The 15,650-nt window shown below is 36.2% G+C and overlaps 1 protein-coding gene across 2 annotated transcripts in view; it reads left to right on the top strand.

The window, feature by feature from the left end:
* The first annotated feature begins 2,005 nt into the window (after positions 1–2,005).
* The window catches only part of EPHA3 (EPH receptor A3), a 365,925-nt gene continuing 352,280 nt past the window's right edge, over positions 2,006–15,650 (top strand). The window contains exon 1 of one of the 2 annotated variants that reach the window (XM_059164417.1): positions 2,006–2,291. In XM_059164417.1, the coding sequence (XP_059020400.1) occupies positions 2,204–2,291 (88 nt within the window). In that variant the 5' untranslated portion in view covers positions 2,006–2,203. The remainder of the gene's footprint in view (positions 2,292–15,650) is intronic. The other variant, XM_059164416.1, reaches the window with a different exon arrangement.

The following is a 15,650-nucleotide window of genomic DNA, read 5'->3' as shown; positions in this document are numbered from 1 at the left end:
CACCACAAGGATCTCCTGAGGAGCTTGTCACATTTCAGGTTCCTGGGTCCCAGCCTCAGAGGTTTAATTCAGTAAATCTGTGGTGGGCAGAGGGATTTTTAATAAGTATTTCAGATTGTGGAAATACTTTACTTATTGTTTGATGTCTCTTGATTTAGAGAGTCTACAATTGAGAGATCTTGTATTGTTTATATTATATTCCCAGGCCAAGAATTGCTTCTTACCCATTTTCACACTATTGTAGTTTCCTTCAAACATGAATGCCTCTTTCCCCAGTGACAGCAGTTAATTGTGAAGAGAGAATAGTGTAAGGGGAAGCCAATGCATGTGGATATCAGCACATTGGCATATTTTTCCAAAATGTTTATAAACTGCCATTCCAAATAAGACTTTATTTTCTTTCAAGTTTCAGAAAAATCTTATCTAACCCTAGAACAATGGAACTGTGCCTTATGGAAAGACTAAAGTTGTGTTGCAACTTTAAAAAAATCCCAGAGTCACCATTATCTGAGTCCTCTGTTCAGTATCTGTCATTATTTTCAATTCTGACAGACTTGGCACTTGAAGAGGGTTATACAGCCTCCGGTGACATAATGTGGGAAGAAGTTAGAGATACAAAGTAACAAGGCATACATAGAAAGTGAGCAGGGCCACTCTTCCTCTCACTTCCTCAACCGACCTCCCAACCCCCCACCCCAGCCAACAAGCTATTCTCAGAAGCTCTTAACTTCAATTCATGTGAAAATTGTGTTCTCTCATTAAAAACATCGTGTTTGTGAAATGAATATGTTATTAGCAAGGCCTTTTCAAACCCTTATTTAGATTCTACAACTTAGTGCTCTAAAATTGATCACTGATCTTAAAGTTGTCAACCTATCCTTACTTTCTGGAGTTGTGCAAGGAATCTAAGTCTTGTTTTCTGTTCAGAATAGGAAAAGAGATGAGAAGGAGGATATTTGAGTAATCATTTTCTGGGGGATGTTTTAAGGATAAGTGAGGATAGTTCTCAAAATATAAATCACAAAATTATTCAGCTGAAATAGATTGCACTTATATTATCCAGCAAGGGAACTGGAAATAAGAGAAATCATTTCTGGCCATGGTGTAAAGTGAGAAAGTGCTAGGACACTTTATTTAGGCATTGGATTTGGAATGTTAAAGAAGAACAGTGTCCAACTATTATCAGATTGGAAGTGGCTGAAAAGCCGAAAGTGGAGCTGTGAATTATGCCATGTTTATCTCACAGAACCCAGAGATCTTAACAGGGATGGTGAGGGAGAGGGGTAGCGATGTGCTGTCAAGAACTTCAGGTTTGATTTGTATTATACCCACAGCACAGAAAAAAGTAAATGCTGCCCAGCAGCTATTCCTGGGGCTAGGTTTGTTCACTTCTTTAGCATGGTGAAGGTTACTCCTCAGTTTGGAAAATTAAAGTATACCCAATGTACATCGAAATCCCTGTGCCAAGTCTATGTGAAAGCCCTGAGACCACTTGGTACAGAACTGAAAGACTTCCTGATCTGGGGTGTGTGTTAGTGTCCTCCTGCACCACAAAGGACTCATAAGAGTTAGGATTATATTGAACGTAGTGAAGGAATAATCCTAATTTTCCTTTGAATTATACAATCATCTTTGATTTTTTTTTTCTTTTTAAATGAAAGGCTCCTGTTCTTATAATACAAACATCTTCTGGCATTTCACTTTCTCTTCCACTCACACTGCCATATGACACTCCCATCAGGGTTTCTGATTTCTTCAGGGAATTAACCTACAGAGCATGTATAGCAAACAATAAAACAGTTGCTTTTCACTGGAAATAAAGAGCGGGTGTTTTTCCATACCTTCCACTGCTCTCTACCACTGCCCCATCACAACTTCTGGATTTCCTGCCTATGGGCGGCGCACCCTTCCCCCCCCCCCAGCCCCACCCCTTGCTCACAGAGCAGTCTGCGAGTCTCCGAGGCTCCTCCGCGTGCAGCGCGTTCCTCTACAGCGCTCGCTTCCGACGGCACTAGGACCCAGGGAAGTCCCTGAGCCAGGTTCGAGGAAAGGCAGCCAGACTCCTCCTTATCTCCAGTGTCAAACTTGACATCAGCCTGCGAGCGGAGCATGGTAACTTCTCCAGCAATCAGAGCGCTCCCCCTCACATCAGTGGCATGCTTCATGGAGATATGCTCCTCTCACTGCCCTCTGCACCAGCAACATGGATTGTCACCTCTCCATCCTCCTTCTTCTCAGCTGCTCCATTCTCAACTGCTTCGGGGAACTGATTCTCCAACCTTCCAATGAAGGTAAGCTAGGTACAGCAAACAGCCCTGCCCCGCAGGGCTAACGCTCTTCAAAGCACGTTCTCACTGAAACCTTTTCAGGTCCTTAAGGTGCCTCAGCATAAAGCAGTTTCCTCTGAGAGTAAACTAAAGATGTGCTTTTATTTTCTGCTGTCTTCTAAAAGACTTTAAGAGAGAATTTTGGATTGCCTAAACCTAAAATGTGTTTTTACTCTAATACCAGTTCAAACAATTATCTTGTTTGTCAATTTAAAGCAGAAAGAAAGGAAAGAAAGAAAGAAAGATCCTCCAGTTTTACAACCCACGATGTTAATTGCCAAATAGCCATGGCAGTATTTTATTTCTAATTATGACCATGTAGTACTCTGAGAAGTTTAAAAGAAAATTAAACCCTCCTCGCTAGATTCTTTAGTATGTTTAAAGGTAATGACAGGTTGTTCCTACTTAGGATCATGGCATTTATGAATGGACTAAAGGGAAATCAGAGTTTGTTGAAACTGATGGTGTGTGTGTGCCTCTCTCTCTGTGTGTGTGTGTGTGTGTGTGTGTGTGTGTATTGTGGTGTGTGGGTGTTTATATTGCAATGCTGTATTGAAGTGATGTGTATCCCGCCAGGCGATGGTTTGCTCTATGGTACAGGTTTTAATGAGCAGCATGTGCCACATTAACATAAGTAATATTTGCAGGAATTACAATAAACTTAGGTTGGATTCTCTTTGTTTAAGAGTTTATATACAAATAAGGGAACGTATTTGTTGAAAAGTGAAAAGTTCTGGGTAGGTATAGTAAATAACTGAATAACAAATTAAGAAAGAATATCCATATACAGCAAATGGCATTTCCTGATGTTGGGTTATTTATTTTCCTTCTAATGGGTGTTCATTCCTTTTCAATGGATTAAAGTGCAAATGTAATATTGAGGACACGAATGTTTCCTATATAAGATTGTGTATTTGATGGATACATTGCTTTTCTCATATATACCTTTTGTGATCTATTCCTAATGATTTGTGAATACAATCACTGACTCTTAAGACAAAGTTCTCTAAATAATTGAGTGCTTTAAAGCAACACTTGCAACTTTGATTTCCTTTTAATCATTTAGAATTTATGACAATAACACTTAGCAATGTTTTGCAATTTAGCAATACTGAGCAAGATGTGAAAATGCTTCTTTATATATTTTGTCACTAAAAATATATTGGCAAGCCAATCCTGTTGTATATTGTATGCATTATCTAAAAAAGACTATTAAATACTCAAAATATTTAGAAACTTTTTAATTAGATCTAAAAACTGCCTTTCATATTTGGTGACCTACTTTCACTGCTAATAGAGCAGTTTAATTTTGTTCTTTCCTTAGTGACTGCCATTATCAATTTGATGGATTTCATTAAATTTTTCTGTGTCTTTTTTTTAACTGGGAAAGTGAAAATTCTAAAATATAAGAATTAAGAAAATCATTGGATCACCTATAAATGACATTTTTTTTACAAATAAAATTAAAATCTTTATTTGAAAGTAATGGCCAATCATTTTTTTATTGAATGAAAGGCAAGAGTATCATTAGTATAATGAGTAATATATCAGTAAGCTAAAATTAGTGTTGTTTAATCCTATTTTTTGAAGATATTCAAGAGTTGACAATAACATAGAAGTCTAACAATATTATTCCCATACTGCTATGATAAATTGTATTTCTCCAGATGGAATATTTATAAACTATTTAGATAATGGATTTTACTGAATTAATAATGCACAGGGATAGAGCTGAGAAAGTAAGTATTTTTGTGGAAAACATAACATTTCAGTAAACTGCAAGGAGAAAAAAAAAGACCCTTGAAACTTATTCATGCTCATATAAAACTACTGCAAATTAATTTAATGAAACAGGAATAATCAAATGTAAATTTCTTTTAAGCCACACATTGTATATGTTTCAGTATCTAATGTATATATGATTATGTAGGCAGGAATGTATGTAGAAAGGGAACTTTATGCAGAAAACTGACACAATTACATTTAATTGTTTGGATAAAAGTTTATCCATTGTTCCTGGCATTATTCTTTCCAGATCATGTCCTATGGGTAGTGTCTCCTTTCCCTCCTGAGGTCATGAAGGGAAACTTTGAAATAAAATTTAAAATGAATGATTTAACTTGAGTAATATTTGAGTGAAATTTTAAATATTAATGCAACAGCTTAGGTCTTCATAGTTGAGTTGAGGAACATGAAAAGTGAAAAATCCAAGTATGTGCCAAAATTTCCATGAAATTCTTCTAACAATATCATTTCAATAGAAAGTAAAATGCTTCTGAAAATTCATATATCGAGTGGAAGTAATAATAAGATGAATCTGTTTAATATAGATTTTGGTATACATTTTGAGAACTGAGATATAAAATACTAAGTTGTATTTAAAATACTATGCTAAAAATTTTATTTCAACACCAAAGAAAATTTACTAGAAATCTACTAGTAAAATTTATTAGAATTTATTTCACAATCTATTATGAAGTTAGACATGATATAATTAAAAGGTAACAAAACCAAGCAATTGAGTTAATTGCTTTCCCTTGTGTGATATTCTTTTAATTTGAGGTCTGGTAGTCAAATATCAATATTAAAATGCCATGGGCCTATGATTAAAAAGTTAAAAAAAACTTAGAAAAAGTTTCATCTGAACTTTCTTTTTATTAATCCAGTTACCAATAACTTTCTAATATACTTTCAAGAAAATGATGCCAGGTGATACTATCACTGGCCTCCTCAACGTTAATAGATTATTTGTAATTTCAATGATTGCTTAAACTAACAATTGGCCTATCTACTTAAATAGAAACTTTAGTAAAGCTGCATAGAATATTGCTAAAATCTTATCAGGTCTCTGTTTACATGACACACCAATAAAAGACTTACAATGGGAAATCACTACTCATGGTAAAATAGCATTGCTAGACTACATGTTATTTAAGAACTTCATATATTTGGTCCCAGTTCTGACCCCAAATGTATGATCATAATAGTAAATAAAAATAACTTTGCAAAGAGGTAAAAACTTGCTATAAAATGGAAGTATCAATCTCTTTAGCAATGGATAAAGTATTCTCTTTAAATAATTTCCTACATTTGAAGGAGTCTGAGGAGAATGTACTGCAAATTCATCAGTAAATAAGCATTGAATCATTTTTCTATCCAGAAGCATTTGTAAATTCGATTAACATTTACCCATAGAGCTCTTTACATTGGAAATCAAAGTTTTCAAAATAAAAGTAAATAAAATTAAATCTGCATATTTATATACTACTTATTTTGGGAGACTTTTATTGGAGTGGCTAGGACACTATCTTTGAAATGTATTTTGCTGAACATAAATCTTCTAAGTACTAGAGGGGACTATGTGATTGTTCAAAGCTTAAAAGTAAAATTTGCAAATGAACACTGTATGCTTCCCTTTGATTACTAAGCAAATGTTAGAGACAAACAATTAAACAATGGATTATTCCATTTTTAACAATCACTATAAATTGGCATCACTTTTCATATATAAACACTTATAATAATACCTTGTGATTGAAATATTTATGGAGACTAAGCTGTCATATCTTTGTAGGTGTTTTTTTTTTGAAGAGGGTTTACATTTGCTTTTAATAGCATTTCATCATGCTAGACTAAATAATTGAATGCATTATACATTTTCGTAATTTAATAGCTTCCCTAATAGCTACCCCCACCCCCCAATAGTTATAACTATGCTATTTGCCTGGAGGTAGGAGAAACCTTAATTTCACTATTTTATAACCCACAACAGTTAACACTTGACCTAGGTCATTAACAGGATTATCAGCAAATTTGTTTAAGCTTTTACTGACAACCTGAATTGCTACGATAATATTTTGATTGTGCCGGAAAGAAACTTCTTGTAACCTCTCAAAATCTATCACGAAATTAATTCATTTTGAATCTGTATCTTCCCAACAACTAATATTGATGATAACAATTCAAGTGGGAAAAATGTCCATTCTCCTCACTCTTCCATTCATCCGTTACACCATTCTAGTCCTTGTCATAAGTGAGCAATTAAGAATTCTTTTAAACCAAAAATGCTCTGGCATTAACAATAGATTTAGAAATACAAACCAGCTATCAAGTTTTCAAAATTATACTTTATTGTTGGTACTGTAGTTGGTATCACTTTTCTGCCTATTTTAAGATTTAAGGTCAATTGGATATATTTATAATTCAGAAACAACTGAAACTATAAAAGGGAAACTACATATGATAAAACGCCATTGCCACGTGTTACATCATGGTTACATTTTATATAAAGTTGTATTTTCCATGAAATGCTAGAAATTGGGAGCAAAAATGAAAAGCACTTAAAATTAATGTAAACAATTTTAAACAAAATATTGTAAACAATCAAAACTTGAAGGCTTTTTTAGAACATTGTTTAATGGGCTTAGGAAGTTTCATGTGAAGTTTCTTAATTAATTGAATATAATGATGGTTTGTGCCTTGCTCATGTAAACAATTAGTAATTTCACCTTGACTCTTGAGAAACTTATTATCTTTAAATAAAAGATTTAGTAAAATTCTTTATTGTATTAATATATTATCCACATGTCAATATTCAAATTTTGGTGTGTTTTTTTTAACACCCTCACTTCTATTAGCCTCTCATAGTAACTTTCTTTATACAGTACCTTAAATGTTAAGATTGTTTCTGAAGCTTTGGAATTTGTCTGAAATAAAATCTATGCAATTTTTAAATATCAAATAATTGGTTACATATGCAAAGGATTTTTAAAGGCAAAACATATTTTCACAGTATATTTGATTTACTAACTTCAACGCAAATGGAAAGAGCAAGGACTGTTCTTGAGAGTTACATTTTCCAAGTCATAAAATCTTCAAGTAAATATTAATAAAACTTTCCACAAATCATCAAAACCCGATAAGTTTTTACAGACATTTACTTACTAAGAAATCTGTGATTTGGGTTACCTTTGATTTTAGTCATTCCCAGTGATTTTGTTTGGCACAGATACTAGATGTAAGGGGAAATATGTATATATTGGAAGAACGCTAAATTTACAAATCATTTTCTGTCAAGATCCTCAACTTTATTTTTTAAGATACACACTTTTCCTTTAAAGCATTTAATAAACCTTGTTCTTGCAATTCCTGTTCATTAAAAGATTTAGAAAAACAGATGCAGGTGTCTCGTTTTGGGTTCTGTTTTCAGAGATCTGGATTTTATCACCAGAGAGGGTCAGTGCAGGGCTCTTACAAAGTGGACAAGTAGCTTTCCACAGATTGTTCAAATAAAGGGATGACTGGTGGTGTGAAACATTCATTATGTTATTCATCCAGGTACACCAAAAAGTAGGACTTGAAATTTGCTTCTCAGAAATTTGAAAGCCTTAGACAATTCTTTCCTAATGTCTTTAGACTTTTATAAAATGCAAAGAATTCCAAGCCACAAATCAAACTAGGAGGACACTCCTGGTGGGAATCGGGGTGTGGGAGCACTGCTCCCCTTAAATTCAATCTCTGGGTCCTTTACAAACTGCCTAGTATCAGGTAGTTCTTGAAAACTGGCAGGGGGTTTTCTCTTGGAAAAGTCTGAAAGTTAGCAAGTTTTAGTTTGCTTCCTACCAGCTTTCTCTGAAATAAAAAAAAAAGGTGGTCGATTACAAAGAAAAAAAGTCTTTGCAAGTGAAAAGAAAATAAAAAAGTTGATTGGAAAGATGGGGAAGTAGAGACGTGCAAAGGTTCTAAATCCAATGTTAATATATAAATATTTTGCTTAAAATAAAATATTTATCACTTGAAACATCTGGCTAATCAATTTTTATTAAAACCCTAAAAACCTGCACACTTTAAAAAAGCGGGGGGGGGGGGGCGTTGCGTTGTTTGTTTCTTCTCTAAAGTTTATACAACTTTTGATTTTCCCCAGAAGAAAATATTTATCCAGGAAAGTTTTAAGAGTGTACGCCAAAGAATGCTTCCTCCTTTGGGTGCCTGGGCAAATGCATGTGGAGGGTGGATGGAATCAAAACCAGTTCAGCAAATAAAGCCTCCAACTTGGAGTGATGTTATTAAACTGGAAGCCCAGAGTGTGCAGCCCCCTCCTTCCCTTCATTTTCTAAACCATGTCCTGCTGTTCCAGTCAAAGCAAAGGGTGAAAATCCACATAATCCAAACCAACATGGTGAAGTCAGAATAATAGGCGAGGAAGGAGGGGGAAAACAAGTGGCAGCACTGTACAAACAAACTGTTGTGAACAATCTTAGCCCTGGGGACTGGGGTGGTCACAGAAGGGCATGACGGCGTTTCTTTTTCCTCGCGTTACGCCTCCCGCATTTGATGATACAATATCGATTACCCTTCAGACGTGGGCTCTGAGAAATTTTAGGGGGAAGCCGGGCTTCGCGGGTAGTGACTTCAGTGTGGCAGCTGAGAGATGAGCAAGCGCTCCTCGCTGCCACCACACCCACCACCAGGGCATCTCAACTGCAAACTAATTCGCCGGCAGAACCAGGCTCAGTAGTGCAGGGGTGGGGGTGGGGGGTCTCTCAACCATTCATTAGTCTTACTCTCTGCATGTGCTTAAAGATCAGATGATAAAAACTCAATTCCGGGGCTGCAGCCCCCAGCCCCTGCCCCAGCCCTCCGGGAGGCGGGTGGTTCTTTGTGCGCGAGCGTCTCCGCGCCAGGCGGCCGCAAACACCCCCCCCCCCCGCCCCCCGCATTGCCCCGGCCTCCCGCATGCCGGGCGGGCGGCGGGCTAAGGCGGAACCCCCGCTGCTGTGGGCTTCCTCCGGGCGGCGGGGCCCGCGGCTCTCTGCCGGGCGGAGGGTGGGTGTGAGCGGCGCGGCCGCGCCAAGTTACCCAAACCGAGCGCGGGCTGGAGACCCGGCGGGCGAGAGGTAATCGTGCGCCCTCTGCCTGCGGCCGCGGAGCTGCTGGCGCTGGCAGAGGCGGCGACCGCCTCACCACCTGGACCCTCCTCACCTGGGGCTCGGGCCCGACCAGAGAGCGCGAGCGCCTACGACGGGCCAGGTACGTCCTGACTTTGCCCGGAGACTGTTACCGGACATCCTTGGCGCACGCCCCCGGCCCCCGCCGTTACTCTCAGCCACCCTTTTCAGCTTGGCGTCAGGAAGTGGCGCGGTCTCCTTTCCACACATACGTGTTCATGGAGCCACCGCTTGACTAGGGGAAGAGAGGGACTCCGTTCTGCAGGCTTCTAGAACAAACTCCCTGCAGTGTAGGGAAAGCGTCTGGAACCCACCTGGTGCTCTTTTGGAACACACAGGCGCGCCTGAGACGCCCAGTTGTCGGGCCTGCTGCTGTCTGACCGACCTCTGGGCTGTTTTCTGGTCTTCCAGACGATCTTCCCTTAAGTTCTTCACTCGCTAAACTAAAATAAGGACCCCCACCTCCACCCCGTTTTCTTTAAAGCCACCTACTAATGCCACCTGTTGGGCCCCTCGTGAAAGCCATAAGGGGCATGTTGCATAAGCTCCCCCCAGTCCCCCACCCTCCACCCCAGTGCAAGATCGAAAGCTCTTTTCTCCTGCAGCCCCGTAGTTGATTGGCACCATTTTATTAAGACGGGATTTTCCTTGTTCCGATTTTGCGAGTAAACTTGGAATGGGCCAGAATTTTTCTGGGAGCCCTGCCATCGAGGTAGGTTAGTAGTAGGATGATGCTGATGTTTCCGTGGTTGTGTTGGAACGTTAGTATTTTTCATCAAAGATAGAATTCTTGAATTCAAGGGATTCCGGGGCTAAATATGGCCTCGGTGCCATGCCCAACGCTGTCGTAATAATTGTACAGAATTCAGCTGGCTAGAAAGATTTTTACCCTACATTATCATTCACTATTTACTGGACCACATTTAATCATTCAAACAGCCCCGAAACACCTTCCATTGTTACAGTTAAGGAAACTGGGAAACAAATCATAATAAAGTAGTAACTGAGCCAGGCCCTCTCTTGTCTTTGTCTTTTGGTTTTAACTTCGTATGTTTTCTCTTGTACGCCAATGCCTGTGAATGAGGGAGGCATCCTTCTCTTCAGGAAATGCACTTGCTTTTGAACCTGAATCCTAGTGACTCGCTGTTGTGTCCTGTGACTTTGCAAGAGTAACTTAGAAATACCAAGAGTCATTGAATGAAAAATTGTGCTTCGAAGTACTTTTCAAAAAGTGCTTCCAAGAGTGCTTAGAAATGGCATAGTTTTTTTACACTCCTAAATTATGATTTATATGCGTGGGTGGAGGACACACCAAGAAAATAATGTAAAGAAAATTTGATGTAGGCAAAGGAATTGAAGAAAATCTCTGTGTTGCCTTTTCTTCACACGTTCTTACCTCTGTCTTTCCTTCCTGACACTCCAACACTCCTTTCCTCATGCTGGAGAAAAGATTTTGTCAGGAATTCCATACACAGATTGTGAGGCAACGGTCACTATAATACAAATATTATTATTATTATTATTATGAGTTTTATATAATAAAAATCGAGTGTGAATTAACCGTAGGAATTGTTATAGAAGTCAGTAATGGAGAAAATAGAACATAGTCTAAAAAGTAGACTTGATTCCCTGTAGAAACCTTTCCCTATTTAAAAGATCATGTAGAAATTACTGAGGATGAGAAAATAACTTATAATGATTTATCTTCTCTTTCATAAAAACACTTGTACTCTATTTAAGTGGAGGCATTGAGAAAAGGTAGCTAAAACAGGGTTTTGAAAGGTAGCAAATTAAGTTGGGGGCAATTATATATTTGATGTGGGTACTTCAGCACATATGTTTTGCATTAATTGCTGCAATAAATTCTGTTAACCTGGCAAAGAGCAAAAACAGCATATTGATGACATTAGTCTTTCAAATCAGAAAGCTGCTTTTAGTATCTTGCTTTTTTCACTGTAATGTACCCCCCCCCAAAAAAATCTAATATGTTATCTTTTATTTTTCCAACGAATGATTCAACCACTCAAGCTATTGGTACATTTTGCCGTAAGCAAAAATGAGGGCTTGGCAACAAACTTTTTTTTTTTTTTTTCTTGCTTCTGGGTAATTACAGTCAACAACTACTTTTCCTATTTTTAAAACTTTTAATTTATATTTGAGTTTGTGGGATTCTTATTCAAGAAAATATAAACTTGACTTTAAAGTCTCCAAACTGAATTGTCTCTTGTTTTAAGACAAAAGTCTTGACTAATTACATGGCAAGGTCTCAAAAGGTACAGGAGCAAAGGGATAAGCCAGAGTTAATTTTGTTGCTGATTAATCAATATCAAAATGGTTTTGTCTTGAATTTCCTATATGTTCCTTAAGGTGAGGTTCATTTATCTTCTTTCAAATAAAAAAGAAAGATAGATGACTAAATTCTACTGGCCCAGTAAAGAGTAATACCTCTCCTTTAACCCCTATCCCTACCCTCCCTTGATAAAAATATAAGGCTTTAAAATTAACTTTTTGTCTATGATAAAGTTGGTTGACTTCCAAACAGTATGAAATTCAGATGTTCTTTATCTACCTTGGGGTGACTAAGGGCAACAGAGAATAGCTTGTTAGTAGTTAACATGTATTTATTTCCTGATTTTCAAATATAGTTTAGCAATTAATATAAATCTGTAGGTTTTAGAAAGATGTATTTATTTATTGCATACAATGGTAGTTCTCACACTAAGGAGAAGTTAGGTTGGGAAGCCCCTTTCAAGCACTGTGTGTGTATATATGTGTGTGTGGGTGTCTGTGTGTCTGTGTGTCTGTCAATGTCAAGAACTGTGTGTATATATGTGTGAGGGTGTCTGTGTGTCTAGGTCACCAATAGTATTCTCCCTGTACAAAATGGAACTATCCCCACACTGTGGGCAAAATTTTATGAATGAGTATATACCTTTTAGAATCTAGATGGTATGAAATTCTGTTTCTCTGAATTATAAATTTGTGATGAGGAAAGATAAAAATAACCATGTGTAAGTTATTTGCCATTATCTAATTTTATAAGTTTTTCCCAACTGGACCCCTTAATCTACCCACAGTATTCAAAGATAGTATAAAGCTAGAGTTATGTCTAAATTGTGATTTTTTTCCCCTTTCATATGCCAAAGCTATTTATGGTTGGTTTTGCATTTTAACTGAATGTAAAGAACTGGCATAATCATAGAAATTATAAATGGAAATTAAATTGGGTTGTTATTCTTTCATTAGGTGTATAAACTTCATCCAATATATATTTCACCAAATATAGCTATCTCTAAATTCTGAAAATGTTTTTAAAGAAGCAGAAAAAAAGGGAATAGTATTTTTCTCTTGGTTTATTTTTATGATCTGGTTTACCCTAGATAAGTTAATTCTCATTTACATTAGATAACTCAAAAAAGGCAAACTCAGATTTTATTATGGCATTCTTAACATTTCTGATCTGAAATTTTAATGCTTTAATAGTCTTTTTTTTTTGAAAAATGCTTTTCAGTCATTATTATTTGTATTTTATCTGAATGAACAGGTTTTCTTAAACATTTATGTGTTGAATAAGGACTTTTTTTTCTCTTTCCTTACAAGCAATGTCCAAAATTATTCCAAATGTTTATATCTTTTAAAACTATATGTAGAATTAGAGAAGAAAAGAACTAAAGGTGGCCCTTTGGAAACTAATTAAGAATATTTTATTTTATGTTTGCCTGGGTTTGCAGTAGGTTTACTACTCTAAGCTAATACTGACTGCTTAGGAATTCAAACTTAATTGCAGAGCCACAAATCTAAAAACCATTAAAAATGAATCAAGAAATGTGTTAAGAAAAAATAACTCATGTTCCATATTGCAATTTGTTGTTTGTATTTATTTATTTATCAAACAGTACACACATGACTATTAGTTATGTACTGGACTTTGGAAAAAAAAAATTATTGGGAAGAGTATATCTTCTTCCCTTGAAGATAACTTAGGTGGAAGAGATGACCACAAAATAAATATTTATATAAAAATTTAGTGTTTTAGCATAGATGTAAAAATTACAAAAATACAATATGAATCTTTATAGTAGGGTACAGTTAGCTTCCCAGAAAAGAACACCTGGGATATAGAAAATACATTTTTAATATAAAAGTTAATAAGTTAAAAACAAGGCAGAGAAGATTAAATAATTTGTCTAATATGTGGTAGCATAATTTTAATTCCAATTATTTTACCTCGTATGTCTAGAAAACTTTAGAAATAATCGGAATGGGTGCATTTTAAGTATATATACAAGTAAAAAGCACCTTTTAAAGTACTGAACACTCAGAAATAGCTATTCTTAGTAAACATATAGCTAAGTTCAATGTCAGTTCTGTCTGAATAGATTCATACTCACGTGTGCATGAGGGTATATGGGAAACAAACATGATTGCATGTCAGAAAGGAACGATCCCCAAATAGAAGTCTTTATAGGCTGTTTATACCAACTCTACTACCAAGAGAAATCACATTGAGGTTTTTCCGAATTCTACCTTCTCTTTGAGGGACACATTAAAAGTTTTCTGGGACGCCTGGGTGGCTTAGTGGGGTAAGCCTCTGCCTTCAGCTCAGGTCATGAACTCAGTGTCACGGGATCCAGCCCTGCATCAGGCTCTCTGCTCAGCAGGGAGCCTGCTTCCCCTTCCGCCTCTGCCTGCCTCTCTGCCTGCTTGTAATCTCTCTCTCTCTCTCTCTGTAAAATAAATAAAATCTTAAAAACAAAAAACAAAAAACAAAAAACAAACTTCTATCACCAGTGCAAATGCTTTGATTTTTTTCCCTTGATACCATACTTCTAAGATGGAAAGTTTTGAATTAAACAGATAAGCATGTGACTCCACATTGGATCCTTTGTGGACCTCTGTAGAGACCCATATTTATACCTGAAGAGTTTGTTTATATGTGTGCATGTCTTTGTGTGTAGCTGCCAGTCCCAATGTGTGACGTAAAGTCCAGATGTAGTTGTACCCCCGAATATGATGAAGCCAAAGCCAGACCCTGATTTTACTTTTCTAGAAATTTAAATCAATTTATTCTGCAAGGGGTATTTTTTGAAATTTAAAAAAAAAAAAAAAAAGGAAAAAAAAAAGAACATGTTTTGTGGCATAATTATGTCCAGAGAGTGCTTTTAAACTGAAATTAAATGTTATCACTGCACTTTTTGTTCTCTCTGCTAAACTTTTGAATCCTTATATCCAAGGGCGTCCAGGAGTATTTTATTTCTAAAAGAAATGCTGTAGTAGAATTGTTCTACTAAAGCAAATGTGCTTATTCTGTTTCATTTTCTTAGCCATCAGTCAAACTCTGACTGAACAGACAGCTTTCATTTAGTAGTTGATGTTTGATAATCAAGATTTTATGATTAAAAAAACGTATTCCAAGGTAGCCTCAATTTATGGTGTGAAGGCAAAATATATATGCTAAGGTTTGAATATGTAATTGCCTTAGCAATTATTTTTATAATTTTAGAATTGCATATTTTCATTTTTTACTTTTTAATCTGTCAGAAAAGTCTTTCTGAATTAGAAATAAACAAGTTCTGTTATTTCTAGAACACTTTAAAAGGCAAAATATGTTGGAAAAATACAGTGTTAATAAAATCATTAATCTAATTTTAGTAAGTTTCACATTTTGGGAAATACATTTTATTTATCTAAATGATTCGTAATATCAGTTGACAATGCACAGAGACAGAGACCTGCCATTCTAGCCACTGTTATTAAAGCTGGGATAGTTAACTCACTAAAACTTCACTGACAGTAGGCCATCCCCACTCATTTATGTGAAAGGACTAATTTGTTGTAAGAACACATTCCCTAGTGATAGTTTTATAGCTGTTTTTCTCTGTAATAGTACGATATTAGAATGAACTTTATATTTCTCAGATTAAGAAGGAAAAAAAAAAAAGAGAAAACTTTAACACATTAGAAACAGCACAGGGTTTCCATTTGTGAAGTGTCCAGGTTTCAAGCAGAATTTTGGTCTGTGTTTCTGTTATTTCCTTGAACAACTCTAGTCATTAAAACACGAACATCTTATTGTGAGACTATGTTTTGAGTCCAAAGAGATCTCCTTGCTCTTCGCAAAGATTGAGATGAGACAACTAATTACAGTTACTTCTGTAATTAGGACCTATATAGAAGTAAATCCATTATTGCTCAGGAGGAAAAGCTTAAAAGGAAGAGTAAGTTAATAGTATACCACCTTATCCAGAAATCTGCCTAAATCACATAAATAAGCCCTTAAAATACCATGTGACAAAAGGTTTTTTTTTTCTTTTTTTCACAGAACTGCTAGCACTACAGAATTTTTATTTGAATTTTTACATAATGACTTTAGCTG

This window comes from Mustela lutreola, chromosome 2 (assembly GCF_030435805.1).
Source record: "Mustela lutreola isolate mMusLut2 chromosome 2, mMusLut2.pri, whole genome shotgun sequence".
NCBI lineage: Eukaryota > Metazoa > Chordata > Mammalia > Carnivora > Mustelidae > Mustela > Mustela lutreola.
This window is presented reverse-complemented; position numbering and strand designations above follow the sequence as displayed.